Here is a 16,065-nt window from a genome sequence, read left to right on the forward strand (position 1 = left end):
TGGGGGGGATGGAGGGGGGCTGGGGCAGGGCCACGCCGCTGGAGCTCTCTGGGTGGAGGGGCGTGGCCAAGAGGAGTGAAGCCCGGGCTTTGGAGGGGTGGGGCCACCCCCAGACCCGCCTTTGCTGGGGGGGCCACAAGGAGGGACCTGGGGCGGGGGCGGGGCCAGGAGAGTGGCCCTCTTACACGAAGGGGGCGGGGCCGAGAGGATGGAGCCCACACATCCAGAGAGCTTGTTCTGGGAGCTTGACGGGACCTGGGGATACCTCTTCCCGCCTGGCTCCCCGACTCTCACCTCCTCTTTTCCTGCCCCAGTCTTGAGTGCCCCTCTGCCACCCCGTCACCCTCCTAGCCTTCCCTCTCACCCTGTCATTGGTCTCGGGACTTTGGCCACCGTCTGCTTGAGCCAGCCAGGTTCCTTCACCCCCTCCTCGCCCTCCCCCTAGGTGTTCTACCAGCGCGCGGACATGGCCATCGGCTCCCTCACCATCAACGAGGAGCGGTCCGAGATCGTGGACTTTTCTGTGCCCTTCGTGGAGACGGGCATCAGCGTCATGGTGGCACGCAGCAACGGCACTGTGTCCCCCTCGGCCTTCCTCGGTGAGCCCGGGCCCCTGGGACGGCAACACTGGGCCAGCTGTGTGCCCGGTTCCCATCCTGGTATTGCCTGTCCCTGCGGTGTGACTGGTGAGGTGGCATCACTCCTGACCTTAGGTTTCCCGGTCTGTAAAATGGGAGAAGCCATTTTACCATGAGGCCAAGGAAACTGAAGCTTCAGGAACCTTCTCTTGCACATTCTCTTCAAGGCCCTGTACCTTGTGTCCTCGTATTCATCATTTTGTCTTTTTTTCTTAAAGACAACCCTCCACATGGTATAAGCTTCAGGCCCCAGAAACCCCAAGTCTTCCCCTGTATATGAGTTGAGGAAAAGAGATTAGCATGATAGGGGCCCGTGGTAAGGGCTCCACTCACTGCTCAGTGTTTACTGAGCGCCTGTCATGTGCCACGCTCTGCGCTGTGCACACAAGCCCCTCTCCTCTAAGAGCTCTTGGCCTCATGGGGAAGACAGAAAATAATCTCTTAAGGCGATATGTGGACAAGATCACTTGAGGTGGTGATCAATAGTATGAGAAATTAAGCCGGGGTGGGAGGTGGAGAGGAATGGGGTTGGTGCTGCCAGGAGAGGGCAGGAAGGCCCCTTTGGAGATTGGGCCGGAGAACCGTTCTAGGCAGAGGAAACAGCAAGGGCAAAGACCCCAAGGCGGGAATGTGTGTGGGGTATTTGGGAAATGGCCGAAGTCTGTATGGCTGGAGGGGGCAGTGAGTGATCGTGAGGGGGTGGGAGACAAGGGCTGAGAGGAAATCGGGGGATGGGGGGGAAGGTGCAGGGCCTTGGTGGGTCTGGTAGGAAAGCTGGGTTTTACTCTATGGCAATGGCCAAGGTTTTAACTGTAGCTGGTGGGGGGGGGGATATAGGATCAGATCCAGGCTTTTAAAATACCCCACTGGAGGCAGTGGAGGCAGGAGGCCCGTGAGAAGGCAGAGGTCCGTGCAGAGAGGAGGTGGGGGTGGGATAGGAAGACGGCAGTGAGGACGAGGCGAGTAACCAGACTTGGGGTGTGGTTAGGAAGCTGGCTCCCGATGGGTTGGTGGCCATGAGGTGGATTGGTTAGGGATCTCACTGAACTTGGAGACAAGAGAAGGAACAGTGCATATCAGGCCAAGGGCAGTCGTTCATGTCAGTTCCCTCTTGCTCTCTGAAGTCCGGGCAAAGCTCCTGGGAGCGGGAAGGCTGGGACAAGGTGCATCTCTTCCTTTGCATTTGGTTTCTGTGTATTTCACCAAGCGCTTCTCTGTGGCTGTCTCTTGGCACCCAGGTCTCTGCAGGGCACCCTGAGATGCACCACATGGGGCCCCTGCCTTCAGCAGGGAAGTGACAAGGTCATACTTATGCCCCACCACGTTGCCCAGCAGAGGCAACAGGAGTGTCCCCAGATGCCGCAGTGACAGTCCGGGCTGGTGACCCTGCTGTGACAGGGGCAGTCCTGGCCGCTTGCGCTTGGCCCGGGGAGGGCAGATCACCTGGTACGAATCTCAAGGAAGTGGTGACTTAGGTGTATTGTCGGTGAACTCCTGGCGGCAGTGTGAGGAGGAGACACGTGGGTGCGAGTGTGTCTGGTAGATGGGTTAGGGTGGTGCCCCTGGTAGGGGAGCGGTGGAAACAAGGCAGAGAGGGTGAGGCTCATTCTGGAACTGTGAGTTCTGGCTGGTTAAAGCAGTGGGTTGTTGAGAGAGTGATCAGGCCAGGGAGGAGGGCGGAAGCAAGGCAGAGGGCAGTGACTTTGTCATGGAGGCGCTGGGGAGCCACAGGAGGCTGTGAGCAGGGGAGAGGCCAGGTCACCTCTGGGTGCAGAAGCGCGGGGGTGGTGATGGTCCAGGGGAGAGGATGAGGCCTGAGCCCATTGGCTGAGAGAATGGGAGAAAGGCCGAGGTGGGGGGCAGGGGTGGGGGGACAGGCTGTGGCTGGTGAGGGAGAGGGAAGGAAGGAGGGGGTGAGGCTGGCAAATGGGGGGGTTGAACTGTGATTAGATGGAAGGTGGGGCTCTCAGGATGGGGAGCCTGGGCGTCGGTGCTGGCCTCTGTGTGGAACATGGTGAGTGGCCAGGTGGAGACTCGGGTCTGGGGCTCAGGAAACATTTAGGATATATCTGGTGACTGAACCCACAGAAATGGTTGAGTTGGCTGTCTTTGAGAGAGACTGTCTCCCAGGGGTCTGTTCCTGAGATGTGGAGCCTGGGACGGGGACAGAGTAGGACAAGGTCCAGTCCGCGATGCACCATGTTCACATGCCTGTGACCCCCCCAGTCCTTTGCTTGGCCAAGCCGTGACCCCGCACCCCCTTGCCCCCAGAGCCCTACAGCCCTGCCGTGTGGGTGATGATGTTCGTCATGTGCCTCACTGTGGTCGCCGTCACCGTTTTCATCTTCGAGTACCTCAGTCCCGTCGGCTACAACCGCAGCTTGGCCACGGGCAAGCGTGAGTCCCCTTCCTCCATCACCTCAGAGCACCCGGACCACAGATAGAACTACATTTCCCAACAGACCCTGGGGTAGAGCAGTGGCCTCTGGAGACACCAGAGGCCTTGGGGGCTGCTGGGAATCGTAGTTCTTTCTGCTCCCTCATGGAGTAGAAGGGATTTGGGGTCCATGTCCCCCTCCTGGCCCCCTGCAGGGCCTGGCGGCTCAACCTTCACCATTGGGAAATCCATCTGGCTGCTCTGGGCCCTGGTGTTCAATAACTCCGTGCCCGTGGAGAACCCCCGGGGGACCACCAGCAAAATCATGGTGCTGGTGTGGGCCTTCTTCGCCGTCATCTTCCTCGCCAGCTACACAGCCAACCTGGCCGCCTTCATGATCCAGGAGGAGTATGTGGACACCGTGTCTGGACTCAGCGATCGAAAGGTGTGTGTGTGTGTTCGGGGAGGTGGGGAGCTGGCTGGGGTTGGAGGTCAGGCCAGAAATTGGCACATGGGAGGTCAGAAAAGGATTCCCAGGGGTCTTTTCCCAGGGAAAGAACTGTGGTAGAGTTCCAAAATGGTAGAATAGAATGTTCTGGAAGAGAAAGGTTCTGTTTCACAATGAACTGTTTAAATATTCCGGGAAAAGAGAGTGACCCCAAATGTCCTGGGGGGCAGTAGTGCCAAATGGGATATTTTAGACGAGTGCTTCTCTCAAGTGTGATGAAGGGCTCATCTCTGAATTTTGTCCAGTGGCGATCAATGCTTTTGTAAAATACAATAGAAATGAATTACGAGAAAAGAAACATAAAATTGAAAACCAAGACATGCACAATTCAAACCCAGATTTTTATGTAGTTTCGACAGACAAAATTATTCTGTCAAATTGCTCCAAATGTGCGGCGCCTGGCTGGCTCAGTCGGTAGAACATGTGACTCTTGATCTCGGGGTCATAAGTTCGAGTCCCACATTGGGTGTAAAGTTTACTTTAAAAATAAACAAATTTTTAAAATCTTTTTTAAAAAATTGCTCTAAGTGCTCATTCTCTCGATTTCTGTACTTACCTCATCACAGATCACTGTTTGGGGACGGGTGGTTTGCACAGCACACTTCAAGACTAAAGTGGTTAACTGGGTATCATGACCTATTAGAAGGTTGAGAAATCAGTTCAGTGGACTGCAACAAGCATTTTTTTTTTTTAAGATTTTATTCATTTATTCGACAGAGATAGAGACAGCCAGCGAGAGAGGGAACACAAGCAGGGGGAGTGGGAGAGGAAGAAGCAGGCTCATAGCAGAGGAGCCTGATGTGGGGCTCGATCCCAGAACGCCAGGATCACGCCCTGAGCCGAAGGCAGACGCTTAACCGCTGTGCCACCCAGGCGCCCCAATGAGCATTTTTTTTAATGGAATAGAATAGAAAATATGTCTGCATCTTTGTTTCAATCATATACACACTTGACATTGAGCCAGCACACGCCGGTATAGCTCTGTCTGTTGTTAAAAGAGTCAACTTTTGGGGCGCCTGGGCGTCTGACTCTTGGTTTTTGGCTCAGGTCATGTTCTCAGAGTTGTGAGATCGAGCCCCGCGTTGGGCTCACGCTGAGCCTGGAGGCTGTTTAGGATTCTCTCTTTCCCTCTGCCCCCTACACACACCCACCCCCCGGTCTTGCATGTGCACGAGTTCTCTCTCTCTCTCTCTTAAAAAAAAATAAATAAATAAGAGTGAACTATTTCTGAATGGATTGGTAAATAGCAATTGCCTCCAGCCCCCACCTGGGACCTCCCATGATCCAGCAAGTTAAGGGTTAACGCCTGGTCCCTCAGCGGCCACTGCAACCCTTCTGGAACGCTATAGCCAGTGACTTTTCTGATTGCCGGGTGTTAAATATTTCAGTGTTGCTCCCAACCGCATGTCCGTATGTCTGGTGTACTTGTCTGCACGCACAGGTGTGGCTGTCTGCACGTGGATCTGCTGGGGAGGGGGGAGTAGAAAAGGGTCGCGGTGAGCACGTCGGAGAAACGCTTCTGGGCTGGGGCGCCTGCCAGGTGGCAGGTGTCCCCCAGAACAGAGCATCTGGGTCAAGGCTATTCTTGACCCAGACGGCCCCAGGGGGGCGCCCTAATAACTTCCCATTCTGCCCCAGTTCCAGCGGCCCCAGGAGCAGTACCCGCCCCTGAAGTTTGGGACGGTGCCCAACGGGTCCACGGAGAAGAACATCCGCAGCAACTACCCCGACATGCACAGCTATATGGTGCGCTACAACCAGCCCCGCGTAGAGGAAGCGCTCACTCAGCTCAAGGCAGGGTCAGCGCAGACTCGGGCTGGGGGGGGGGGGGGGCGCTGGGGGCCCTGCGGACGCTCGGAGGAGAGAGCCAGGGGCCACTCCTCAGCCTCGGAGGTCGGCTTGGAAGGCAGACATAGGTCATTGCGGGTGGGAGGGAACCCCCCCCCCCCTTCCAGACCCAGGGTCCTCGTGATGTGTCTTCAGAGAGCCAGGAGTTATAGATTCCGGAGCCGGACTGCCAGGGTTCAAATCCTGGCTCTGGCTCTTCGTGGCTGTGTGACCTTGGGCAAGTTACTCCACCACTCTGAGCCTTCGTTTCGCCCTCTGTAAAATGCAGATAGCAAAAGGACCCACCTCATAAGGTTGTTGTAAGAATTAGTGTAACTGTTATTATTGGTTCGTATATATATTATTCGGTGTAGCGGTGCTGGCTCGCTGTGGGTGTTTGTAGCTCTACTATTATTTTCATTAGATCATTAGATCTGAACTCACTGGAATGTATACTTGGATGAGGTTGTTTGTTTTTTGGTTTGGGTTTTTTTTTTTTTTTTTTTTTTTTTTTTTTTAACGTCAGTTTCCCAAATCGTGGGGGTAAAGTGAAGTTCCGGCTCCAAAGTACAGACCGGGGGACAAAGCTGAGCACAGGAACTCTCTCCCTGTCCCTCCTTGATTTCATCACTCAACACGCATTTATTTTCTTGGCGCCTAGTCTATGCCAGGCAGTGAACAAACAGACCAGAGTCCCTGCTTTCAAGGGAGCTTAGGGTCCAGAGGTGGGACGTGAATAAGAAACGTGCAAATGGAAGAATCACTGTGATCCAGAAAGTGGCGGTGAGCCAGGGCCTGACTGAGCTGGGCTATATTCACCAAGGTGTTCAGGGTGGGCCTTTCGGAGGTGACTGGAGCAGAGCCCTGAGGGAGGTGAGGGCCAGCTAGCCACGTGGGCTTGTGGAGGCAGAGCCTGGCAGGCAGAGGAAAGAGGGTGTGCAAACGGCCTGAGGCAGGAGTGGTCCTGGATGACTGGAGGAACGGCAAGAAGGCCAATGTGGCCGAAGGGCACAGAGCTGACGTTAGAGGGGAGATGAGAATAGGACATGGGTGTGCGCCCTGAGGCTGAGGTCAGGGCTGGGTTTTCTTCAAAGGGCAGTAAGAAGCCACAAGGAGGGGAGATTTTAAGTAGGGGAGGGGTGTGATCTGATTTCTGTTTTCAAATGCCCCCTCTGGCTGCCAAGTGGAGAATGGATGGACAGGTATCAGTGGGACCGGTGTGGAGGCTCTCATGTCCTCTGGATCGCCTTCCCCAAGTAGCCACTCCTTTTTACCCCTCTGTCTTGATTGGAATTATTGAGCTGCAAGAAAAGAAACCCAATCGACCTGTAAGGAAGGAAGATGGTTGGGTAAGCATCGCGATGCCCGGGAGGCTCTCAGAACCTGTAGCAGAAAAGAAACCTAGGCTTTGTGGGAACATGAATGTCCTTCATTCCTCTTTAAATGTTTTAAAGAGCACCAACTCTGTGCCAGGCACAGTTCCTGCACTGGATACCAATAAAAGAGGTAAGTTGCCTGGATCCTAAGGAGTACTTAGACAGAAGTTTCTTTTTCTCTTTCAGTAACAAGTCCAAGGCCGGCATGATAGCTCAAAGATACCATCAATGATCAAAGCTCTTTCCATGTATTCGTTCTGCTAACCTTGGCGCATAGACCTTCTTGCTCATTGTGATTGCCTCATGGTCACAAGATGGCTGCTGCCCCGCCGTGGGGCATATCTTGGTTCCAGGCAAGAAGGAGGAGGAAGAGTGAAACAGTGGAGGATTTCCTCCTGGCAAGGCCTTGCCTTTTTATTGGGGAAAGTATGCCTTTCTGAGGAACTTGTGGCATTTCAGTGCGTGTTGGATGGTCACTCCCAGTTGCAGAGGAAGCTGGGAAATTGAGTGTGTTAGCCTTCCAGACTCCGTTGTAGACAATGGCAGCTTCCAGGCAGCCTCTCTCTTGCCTCTTTTCCTTCTCCGGGGCTCTACTTCCACCAGGCAGCCTCTCTCTTGCCTCTTTCCCTTCCCCAGGGCCCTACTTCCTCTCTCTCGACTTCTGGGGGTCACAGGGTCTCTCGTCTCCGTCTCTCCCTGTGTCCTCTCTGTGCCTTCTTTCCCTGCAGACATCTCATTTCAGATACTGAGGACGTCGGCCCCTTCTCGTTAGTCACCTCTTTTTTTCTCTCTGGCCCACTTCACCTCCTGCAGAGAACTGCCCCTTTCTATTCTACCCTCCCCCTTAAAGCACCATGAACTCGAGGCATTTTGAGTCACAGGCTTTTCTTTTTCAACCAAGACTTGGAGCAGCCCGATCGCGAACACTTGCAGAAGAGCACTCAAGGAGGCTCGCATACCTTATGTCGAACTATTGAAACGTTATTGATCATGCTAGCCGACCATTCACTACATTGGGTCCTCCTGCCTCGGTGAATAGACCTTAACAAACAGAAAGGCTAAACGAGTTCAAGTTCAGAATTCTGCCTTCCATGAGAGCACCTGATTCCTTGACCTCCCACCTGAATCTGTCTCCTTGCTTCTCGCAGCTTCTCAAGGCTGCCCGCATTCCTTGGCTCATGGCCCTGGATCCTTGAAACTCTGCTGGTATTGTCAAAGCTTCTTCTCTGACTGACCCTCCCCCCTTGCTCTTGAAAGGACCTTGTGATGACATTGGGTCCACCCATAGAATCCAGGCTAATCTCCCCGTCTCGAGATCCTTCATTTATTCACATCTGCAAAGTCTCTTTTCCAGTGTAAGATAACAATATTCATGGGTTCCAGGTATTAGGGTGTGGATATCTTTGGGGAACCATTATTCTACCTACCCCAGGTTCCCAGAGCATGATCTCCAACCCAGGCTTGGAATCTGGGTGGGCACAACTTCGTGGCCCCAGGGACTCCTCTGGGAATGGGGGGGAGAGTGGGGAGAGTCCTCAAGAACACGGGGTCCAGAGCAGCACTCCCTTGCCAGAGGTCCAAGGTGGGTACTGAGTTTGGAGAATCCTGGGCAGGGGTGCTAGGACACAGCACAGAACAGGAAAAACCAGTTTTTAAATTGTCCATCCATCCATCCATCCATCCATCTATTCTTTTCTCTAAAGACCACTTGTCCAGATCTTCCCATAGAATGTGGGGGTGCTGGTGTCCCCCGTGGCCCGGGCGTTCCCAGCAGAATCCTGGGGGTGTTTAACAACAGATTTTTAAACTGGATGGTCCGGGGTTGGGATGGGAGCTACTTCTTGCTGAGGGCCCTGGGCCAGCGAATTGAGCTTCTGAGACTTAAATTTTTGCCTGCACAATAGGGCGTCAACAATCCCACCGGGTTACAAAGCGGCTCTGGGAAATGAAACATCAGGAGCCAACGTTCCTTTCTTGCTTCGCTGTCTCTTCCTCTCAGGGGCCACTGGCTGTCATCTCTGTCTCTGTGCACATTATCTTGGCTTCAGCTATAGCCAGGGATGTCCTATGGCCCCCAGCTTCCTTGCAGCCTTTCAGCTCCGGGGTCCAGTGTGAGCTCGAGCTCGGGCACGCCTGGGTTCAATTTCACATCCCCGCTAGAGAGAATCCAGTTGGTCCCCCAGGAGTGAGGTGTCCATGCTGGGGCCAATCAGCGGCGGGCGGGGCGGGGCCTGGTCACATGGATTCTGGGCTGCCACGCCCCTACACCACGCAGGTTCTCAAAGATGAACCTGTTGGGACTGATGGGCAAACAAAGTCTTGTGCTCCTTTCCAGAACACCCCTCTTCCACTGGCCTTCTTCAGCTGCCAGCCTGGACCCCTTTGCCCCCTCCCCAGGGCTACCCCTTCTGGAGGACACCCCCTTTCTCTGTGCCTGGCGCCCTTCACCTTCACATTCCCAAACCTCTGGAGCAAAGTTTCCCTTCCCGCAAACGTCTTTTAACCTGTCTGTAGCGGTTTTACTTGCATAACACTTCCTTGTTGTTAAAAATAATAAGGTAAAAAGAGAAGCTCTCAACCCCTACCCTCCTTATCCGTTGTTCATGATTCCAGGAGTTTCCTCCAGCCTTTTTTTTTTTTTTTTTCTAGAGCAAGCTGGGGAGCCATATATGTAATTTAAAATTTTCTATTGGCCACACTCAAAGAAACAGGTGATATTAATCTTATTGACATATTGTGTTTACCCCAATATCTGCAATATATGATTTCGATATGTAATAGAAAAATTAATGAGTTGGGGTTTTGGTTTTGGTTTGGGGGGTTTTTTTGTTTGTGTTTGTAGTATGTTATACTCACAGCACATCTCAGTTTGGACTCGCCCGCTCCAAGGGCCCAAGAGCCACACCTGACTAGTGGCTGCCATTGTGGACAGCGCCAATCCAGAACTCTGTCTTTTTACTTCCTTTTTTAAAAAAGTTTATTTATTTATTTGTAATCTTTACATCCAGCTTGGGGCTGGAACTCACAACCCCCAGATCAAGAGTCGTCGGCTCTTCCGACTGAGCCAGCCAGAGCCTCTTTTTAGCTCTTTTTTTTTTTTTTTTAAGATTTTATTTATTTATTTGACAGAGATAGACACAGCCAGCGAGAGAGGGAACACAAGCAGGGGGAGTGGGAGAGGAAGAAGCAGGCTCATAGTGGAGGAGCCTGATGCGGGGCTCGATCCCAGAATGCCAGGATCACGCCCTGAGCCCAAGGCAGACGCTTAACGACTGCGCTACCCAGGCGCCCCTCTTTTTAGCTCTTTTGTTGTTCCTTTTTCTTCCCTTCCTTCTTTTCCCTTCGTTTCCTCCTTCGTATCATCTTCCTCCTCCTCTTCTTCTCTTACTTGGACTTCTTCCCCTTCCTGATCTTCTTTGCTTGCCCCACCCCCAGATGTCATACAGGGTCTCCCTGCCCCTGAGGCTCGCTATAACATTGCCTCCAAACTCCCCTCCCAAGAAGTCTGCAAATCCCTGTGCTTCTCAGGCTCACTCTGGCTTCAGGCTCCTCTTTGCCGCATCTAATTCGCTTTCTGGAGCATCTCACTGGCCCCCAGTGTGTCTTCCCAGCCCCACAGCTATTAACCAGAATCGAAGCCCACCCCTCCCTTAATCCCCATAAAAGCCTCTCCGCTGGGCTCAGACCTGAGTGCCCAGTGCTGGGACTGGGAGTGAGCCTGGAGAGCGGCTGTCCGCCGGAACGCAGCGCACGCTGCAGCGCGATTCCCAAGTTTTTTAGTGGCCACGTTAAAAGACGTGAAAAGAAGCGGGTGAAATTAATTTTAACAGTGCATTTTACTTAACCCAGTGTATCCAGAATATTATTGCAACATGTAATCAGTATAAAAATGGTTGAGACCTTTTACATACCCCCGCCCCCCAGTACGAAGTCAGGTGTGCATTGTACACTCAGCACATCTCTTCAGACTCACCGCATTCAAGTGCTCGGCATAGCCACGTGGTGTGTAGCTACCCTATCGGGCAGCCGGGTCTACATCATGTATATGCAAATTTTCCTAATGAACATTAGGAACAGCCCTGGCCCCCACCCCCAGCCCCCTGGGACTTTTTCACTTGCTTGCTCACCCCCAGAGTACCCTCCCCAGGCAACCAGCTGACTCATCTCTCCCCCTTCCCTCTTCTTCCGGTTTGTCCTCAGCCCCTCCCTCCAAGAAGGCCCCTGGGAATTCCAGATCCTCTCCCTCTGTTCTGCAAAGCAGGGCAGCTTCCCCAGGCTCTGCCCACCCACCCCTACTACACGAGCAGGACACGCTCTTCCTTGGGAGGCAGGGAATTGTCTTCCTCTGTACTTCCAAAGGTATGCGTCACCTTCTCGGTCTATTTTCTCACCTTCAGAGAGCAAAAATTCAGACACTCGGGGGGACCCCATGTCCCGAATCCACTTGGTTCCTGAGTTTTAGAGAGCAGCCCCATCGCAAATAATGAATTCAAATCTCTCCCGCCCCTGACTTCAGAGAACGTTGGAGATAGATAGATAGATAGATAGATAGATAGATAGATAGATAGATAGTTTTTTTTTTTCCATCCAAAGGTCAGCCACAACCCCCGCCCTTAGGAAGTAAAAATTGCTTGAGGCTTCATCTGTGTCTTGTTTGTTGTAAATGCACATTTAAGTGTGAAGCTCATCGATTGTCTATATAACATGCAGATATGTTCGTATGACCAGATTAGGGCGTGGACCATTTCCAGTTCCCCTCTGTCCCACCAGTCACCGCAGATGATCGCCGCAAATCAGTGTTGCCTGGTTCTGAGTATCACGTGGACAGAATCAAACAGTGTAGGTAGCAGCTTTTGTGTCTGGCTGCTTTTACCGGGTTCGTTCTTCGCTGTACCCCATTAGCACACTGCTCTAAGAATATACCAGAATTCTGTCCGTTCTCCTGTCGGTGAACATGTGGACTGTTACCAGTGTTTGGCCATTATGAATGCTCTACTGTGAACATTCTTGTACAAGTCTTGGGGGACGTCCGCATTCATTTTTCTTGGGTAAATCCCCATGGGCAGAACGGCAGGATCATAGGGAGATAGAGGCTTGGCTTCAAAAGATGCTGCCAGACACCTTCCAAAGCGGTCGTGCCAACTTACACGCCAGCAGTACAAAGTTCCACGCATCTCCTATCCTTGCCAAGGTTTGTATCATTCCCGTATCTTTTTAATTTACTCTAGTGTTTATTATATAGCAAGTTCTGCTCTAACTCATTTAATTAGTTCATTATTTGTTTTCTGGGGCTACTGTAAATTTGTTGCCTCATGGACCTGGAGGCTAGAAGTCCTCCGGGTTCCTTCTCAGGGCAAGGGAAGGAACTCTCGTTGGCTTGCGATGGGCATCTTCCCCACTGTCTCCCATTTATGCGTCTCTGTGTCCAAATTCCCCCTTTTTGTAAGGACACCTGTCTTAGTGGATGAGGGCGCACCCTAATTACCTTATTTTAACTTGATTACCTCTGTAAAGACCCTATCTCCAACGAAGGTAGGACCTCAGTATACAATTGTTGGGAGAGGCAGTTCAAACCATAATACTTCAGAGGTGAATATTCTCATTCCCATTTTATAGATGAGGAAATTGAGGCACAGCCAGATCCCACAGCTACTGAGTGGCAGAGCTGGGATTTGAACTCTGGCTATCGGATTCTGAGCTGGGCCCCTAAACCACTACACTATATTGCCTCAGGTGGGCGGTGAAAATTCCAGAATTATCCTCTTTGCGCCCCTCCCCAGCATCCTCTTGGATTCACAAAGGATACCATGATTTCTCACTGTCACCTCTTGCTCTGATTTTCTGCTTCTGCTGAATTCTTTTTCTCCCCAGTATTCCTTTTTACATTTTTTCCCCTAACTTTTAGTTCTATTTTTATCAGAGTTATACAGCCACATAGTTGGGAAAGTCAAATACAAGTTTTTTTTTTTTTTTAAATGAAAACCCACGGTCTTCCATCTGCTTACCCCTCCATTTCTCCCACCCCAGAGGAATCTGCTTTTACCTTATTTATTGTATCATCTTGCTATTTGTGTCCCTGTGTCTAAATACCGTGTTTGTGTGGCTACCTCTTGATCTTTCAATTGTAGGTATTTTCCATTCACTGCTTACTATGGAAGACACATACTCATACTCTTATTTAAATTACTCCAGCCTCCCACACTGTGGTTCTGGCTAGATGAATATGCAGTGTTTACATGTTATGACTGTGTAAATGCTCCCACAGCTGCCACAAGTAGTAAACCGTGATTACTTTCCTCTCCCACACGATTCTTTGTTTTTCCTGGAGTTAATAATTGTCTTTTTTTTTTTTCAGTTGCCTAGCGGCTGAGTTTTCTTTGTTAATTCAAAATTCGCTGTTAACTATATGAATCGTTTCTTCACATATTCATTCACCTCAGGTACTCTATTACTTTCATCATATTGAAGAAGTTTTTCTCTTGGGCCTCTGGCCTGCTCCAGTCTGCTGAATAGCTACCATCTCAATCCCTTCACCTGCCCCTGGTTTGGTTCCTGTCATATCCTAATTCTCACTCTTCCTGGGTTTTTCTCTCGTGTTCCTTTGAGCCTCCTGACAAAAAGCACATGGTGGGGGGGAGTGTAAAATTTTAGAGACACTGCGTATCTGAAAACATCTTTAGTCTTGATAGGCCTTCTGGATGGGTACAAAATTCTGGGCTGGAGATCATTTTCTTTAGAATTTTGAAGGCTTCATTCTGTTGTCTTCTAATTTCCAGTATTAGTCTTAAAATTCCGGAGTCATTCTGATCCATAAGCCTGTGTGTCACCTGTTTTTCTTTTCCCTGTGCTTAGTGTGCTGACATTTCTCAGCAACATCTTCATTTATTTTCATTACTGGATCTTTCAGTTGTACCCTCACGGCATTCATTCTGGGGAACTTCCTTGATTTGTTTCAATTATGATTTCCCCCTTCTCTCCATTTCTCTCTGTAACTCTCATCCTTTCTTTTTAGAACTCTTATTAATTTGATATTGGGCTTCCTGAACTGGCTCTTTCTTTTATCCTCTCTTATTTTTCCATCTCTTTATCTGTCTTCCCTACTTCCTGAGAGCTTTTCTTTTTTCTTTTTTTTTTCTTTTTTTAAAGATTTTATTTATTTATTTGACAGAGATAGAGACACTCAGCGAGAGGGAACACAAGCAGGGGGAGTGGGAGAGGAAGAAGCAGGCTCCCAGCAGAGGAGCCTGATGTGGGGCTCGATCCCAGAACGCCGGGATCACGCCCTGAGCCGAAGGCAGGCGCTGTGCCACCCAGGCGCCCCTGAGAGTTTTTCTTAACCTTATCTTCCACTCTTTTCTTAAGCTTTTCATTTCTGCTAGTATATTTTCAATTTCTAAGAACTCTTTTTTTTTTTAAGTTTTTTTTTTTTTTTACGTAATCTTTACACCCAACACAGGACTTGAACTCACGACCCTGAGATCAAAAGTCACATGCTCTTCCGACTGAGCCGGCCAGGCACCCTGCTAAGAACTCTTTTTCTGATCTCTGAATTTTCATAGTATTTTGTAAATGTTATGGTATTATTTGATAGTATCCTATATTTTATGATATGCTATTCAGAGTTCAAAGTTGAATACCTTGTCTTGTTTCTCTGATGATATTGGTAGTTGTTGGGTTTTTTGCACTTTTTCCTCTCTGCATAATCTGTTTCCTCCAAGCCCCCTCTTCCCATTTGTTGGTTTCGTTTCTATCTTTCTTACTGAGACTTTACTGAGGTCTAGAAATCCTCAGTAGTCTCTTCATGTTTGGGAGTGGAAGTCCAAAACTCTGGAAGTGGGGGGGGGGGGGGCTGTGATTACATGTGCAGGCTTGTTGACTGAACTTCACCATAGGTGATCTGTCTGGACCATTTTTGTTGTGGAATTCCCAATGTCAGTATTTTTTTGTATTTTATCTTATCTTTGTCTTATCTTTCGTCTTTTATCTTAGTCATATATAGGTCTATAATACATATGTATTATACATGTATGTGTACATGTATCATATATTATATATGTAATGTTTTTAATATACAGAGGAACAAGGAAAACAAATACTGAATCATGATCCCCCTGACAAAGTAACCCTTAGTGACATGAAAGTTAAAAGACATTCGTTCAGGGGCGCCTGGCTGGCTCAGTTGAGAGAGCATCTGACTCTTGATCTCAGGGTCATGAGTTTGAGTCCCATGTTAGGTGTAGATTACTTAAATAAGTAAATAAACCTAAAAAAAAAAAGACATTCTTTCATTCATCCAATAAGTATTTATTACGATTTTCTTGCACCAGGCACTGGGCTAGGCACTGAGGATACAGCAGTGAACAAACCCAAGTCTTGCTCTCTTGGACCGTCCATTCCAGTCTGGGAGACAGACACATGTGTGTTCCTAGAACATCGGTCTCCAGTAGCCCTCTCTGCAATGAGAGAATGTTCTAGATCTGTGCAGTCCAATGTGGTAGCCACAAGTTCCTGATGGTCTGAAATGCGGTTGGTGTGACTAACGAACTGAATTTTTAAATTTTTTTGAATTTCTAAATTTTAATTAAAAATTCAAGTTCAAATAGCTCTGTGTGGCTAGTGGTTACCACCATGGACAGCACTAGAAAATTCCATCCTTACAGAGGGGTACGAGAGAATTGGCAGCCTCGCATGCTTTTGGCTAGCTCACATCCCAAATGTGGTCTCACCCTACCACAGAGGGCAAACAGGCTCACAAGAAGAGAAAGGAAATACATCTCTTAAGAAGAAATACAGAAACATGGCTTCTCCTCCCAGCCATTTGTGGAAGCCCATCTGGTGAGAGATGTTTAATTTGTCACTCACACAGGAAGGGCAAAAGAGGAAACCTCAAGTCCCCTTTCCGTAAAATAAGGATTATTATTATTATTTTTTTAAAGATTTTATTTATTTATGTGACAGAGAGACAGCCAGCAAGAGAGGGAACACAAGCAGGGGGAGTGGGAGAGGAAGAAGCAGGCTCCAAGCGGAGGAGCCCGATGTGGGGCTCGATCCCAGAATGCCAGGATCACGCCCTGAGCCGAAGGCAGACGCTTAACGACTGCGCCACCCAGGCGCCCCCTATTATTATTTTTTTAAATTTCTGTCCCATCACTTACACTATGTGTGCATACACACCTTTTTATGCATTCCTGACTGAGGGCACACGTTGTTCTCGCCTTGCTTTTTCCCTGGAGAAAAACCTCTTGGCATCTCTTCCATATGAATGAAGTCTTGCCTCCCAGCTCCATGCCTGGCCCGCGGAATGCCCATCTCGCACAAGCCTGAATTCATTCATCAAGC

The 16,065-nt window shown here is 49.9% G+C and overlaps 1 protein-coding gene across 1 annotated transcript in view; it reads left to right on the plus strand.

Annotated features, from left to right (window-relative positions):
• The window catches only part of GRIN2D (glutamate ionotropic receptor NMDA type subunit 2D), a 31,657-nt gene that overhangs the window by 9,626 nt on the left and 5,966 nt on the right, over positions 1–16,065 (plus strand). The window contains exons 6-9 of the mRNA XM_045772291.2: positions 446–599; positions 2,910–3,035; positions 3,231–3,460; positions 5,162–5,322. Of these exons, the coding sequence (XP_045628247.1) occupies positions 446–599; positions 2,910–3,035; positions 3,231–3,460; positions 5,162–5,322 (671 nt within the window). The remainder of the gene's footprint in view (positions 1–445; positions 600–2,909; positions 3,036–3,230; positions 3,461–5,161; positions 5,323–16,065) is intronic.

The sequence above is a fragment of the Ursus americanus genome, chromosome 21 (genome assembly GCF_024610735.1).
Source record: "Ursus americanus isolate L20-20 chromosome 21, mUrsAme1.1.p, whole genome shotgun sequence".
NCBI lineage: Eukaryota > Metazoa > Chordata > Mammalia > Carnivora > Ursidae > Ursus > Ursus americanus.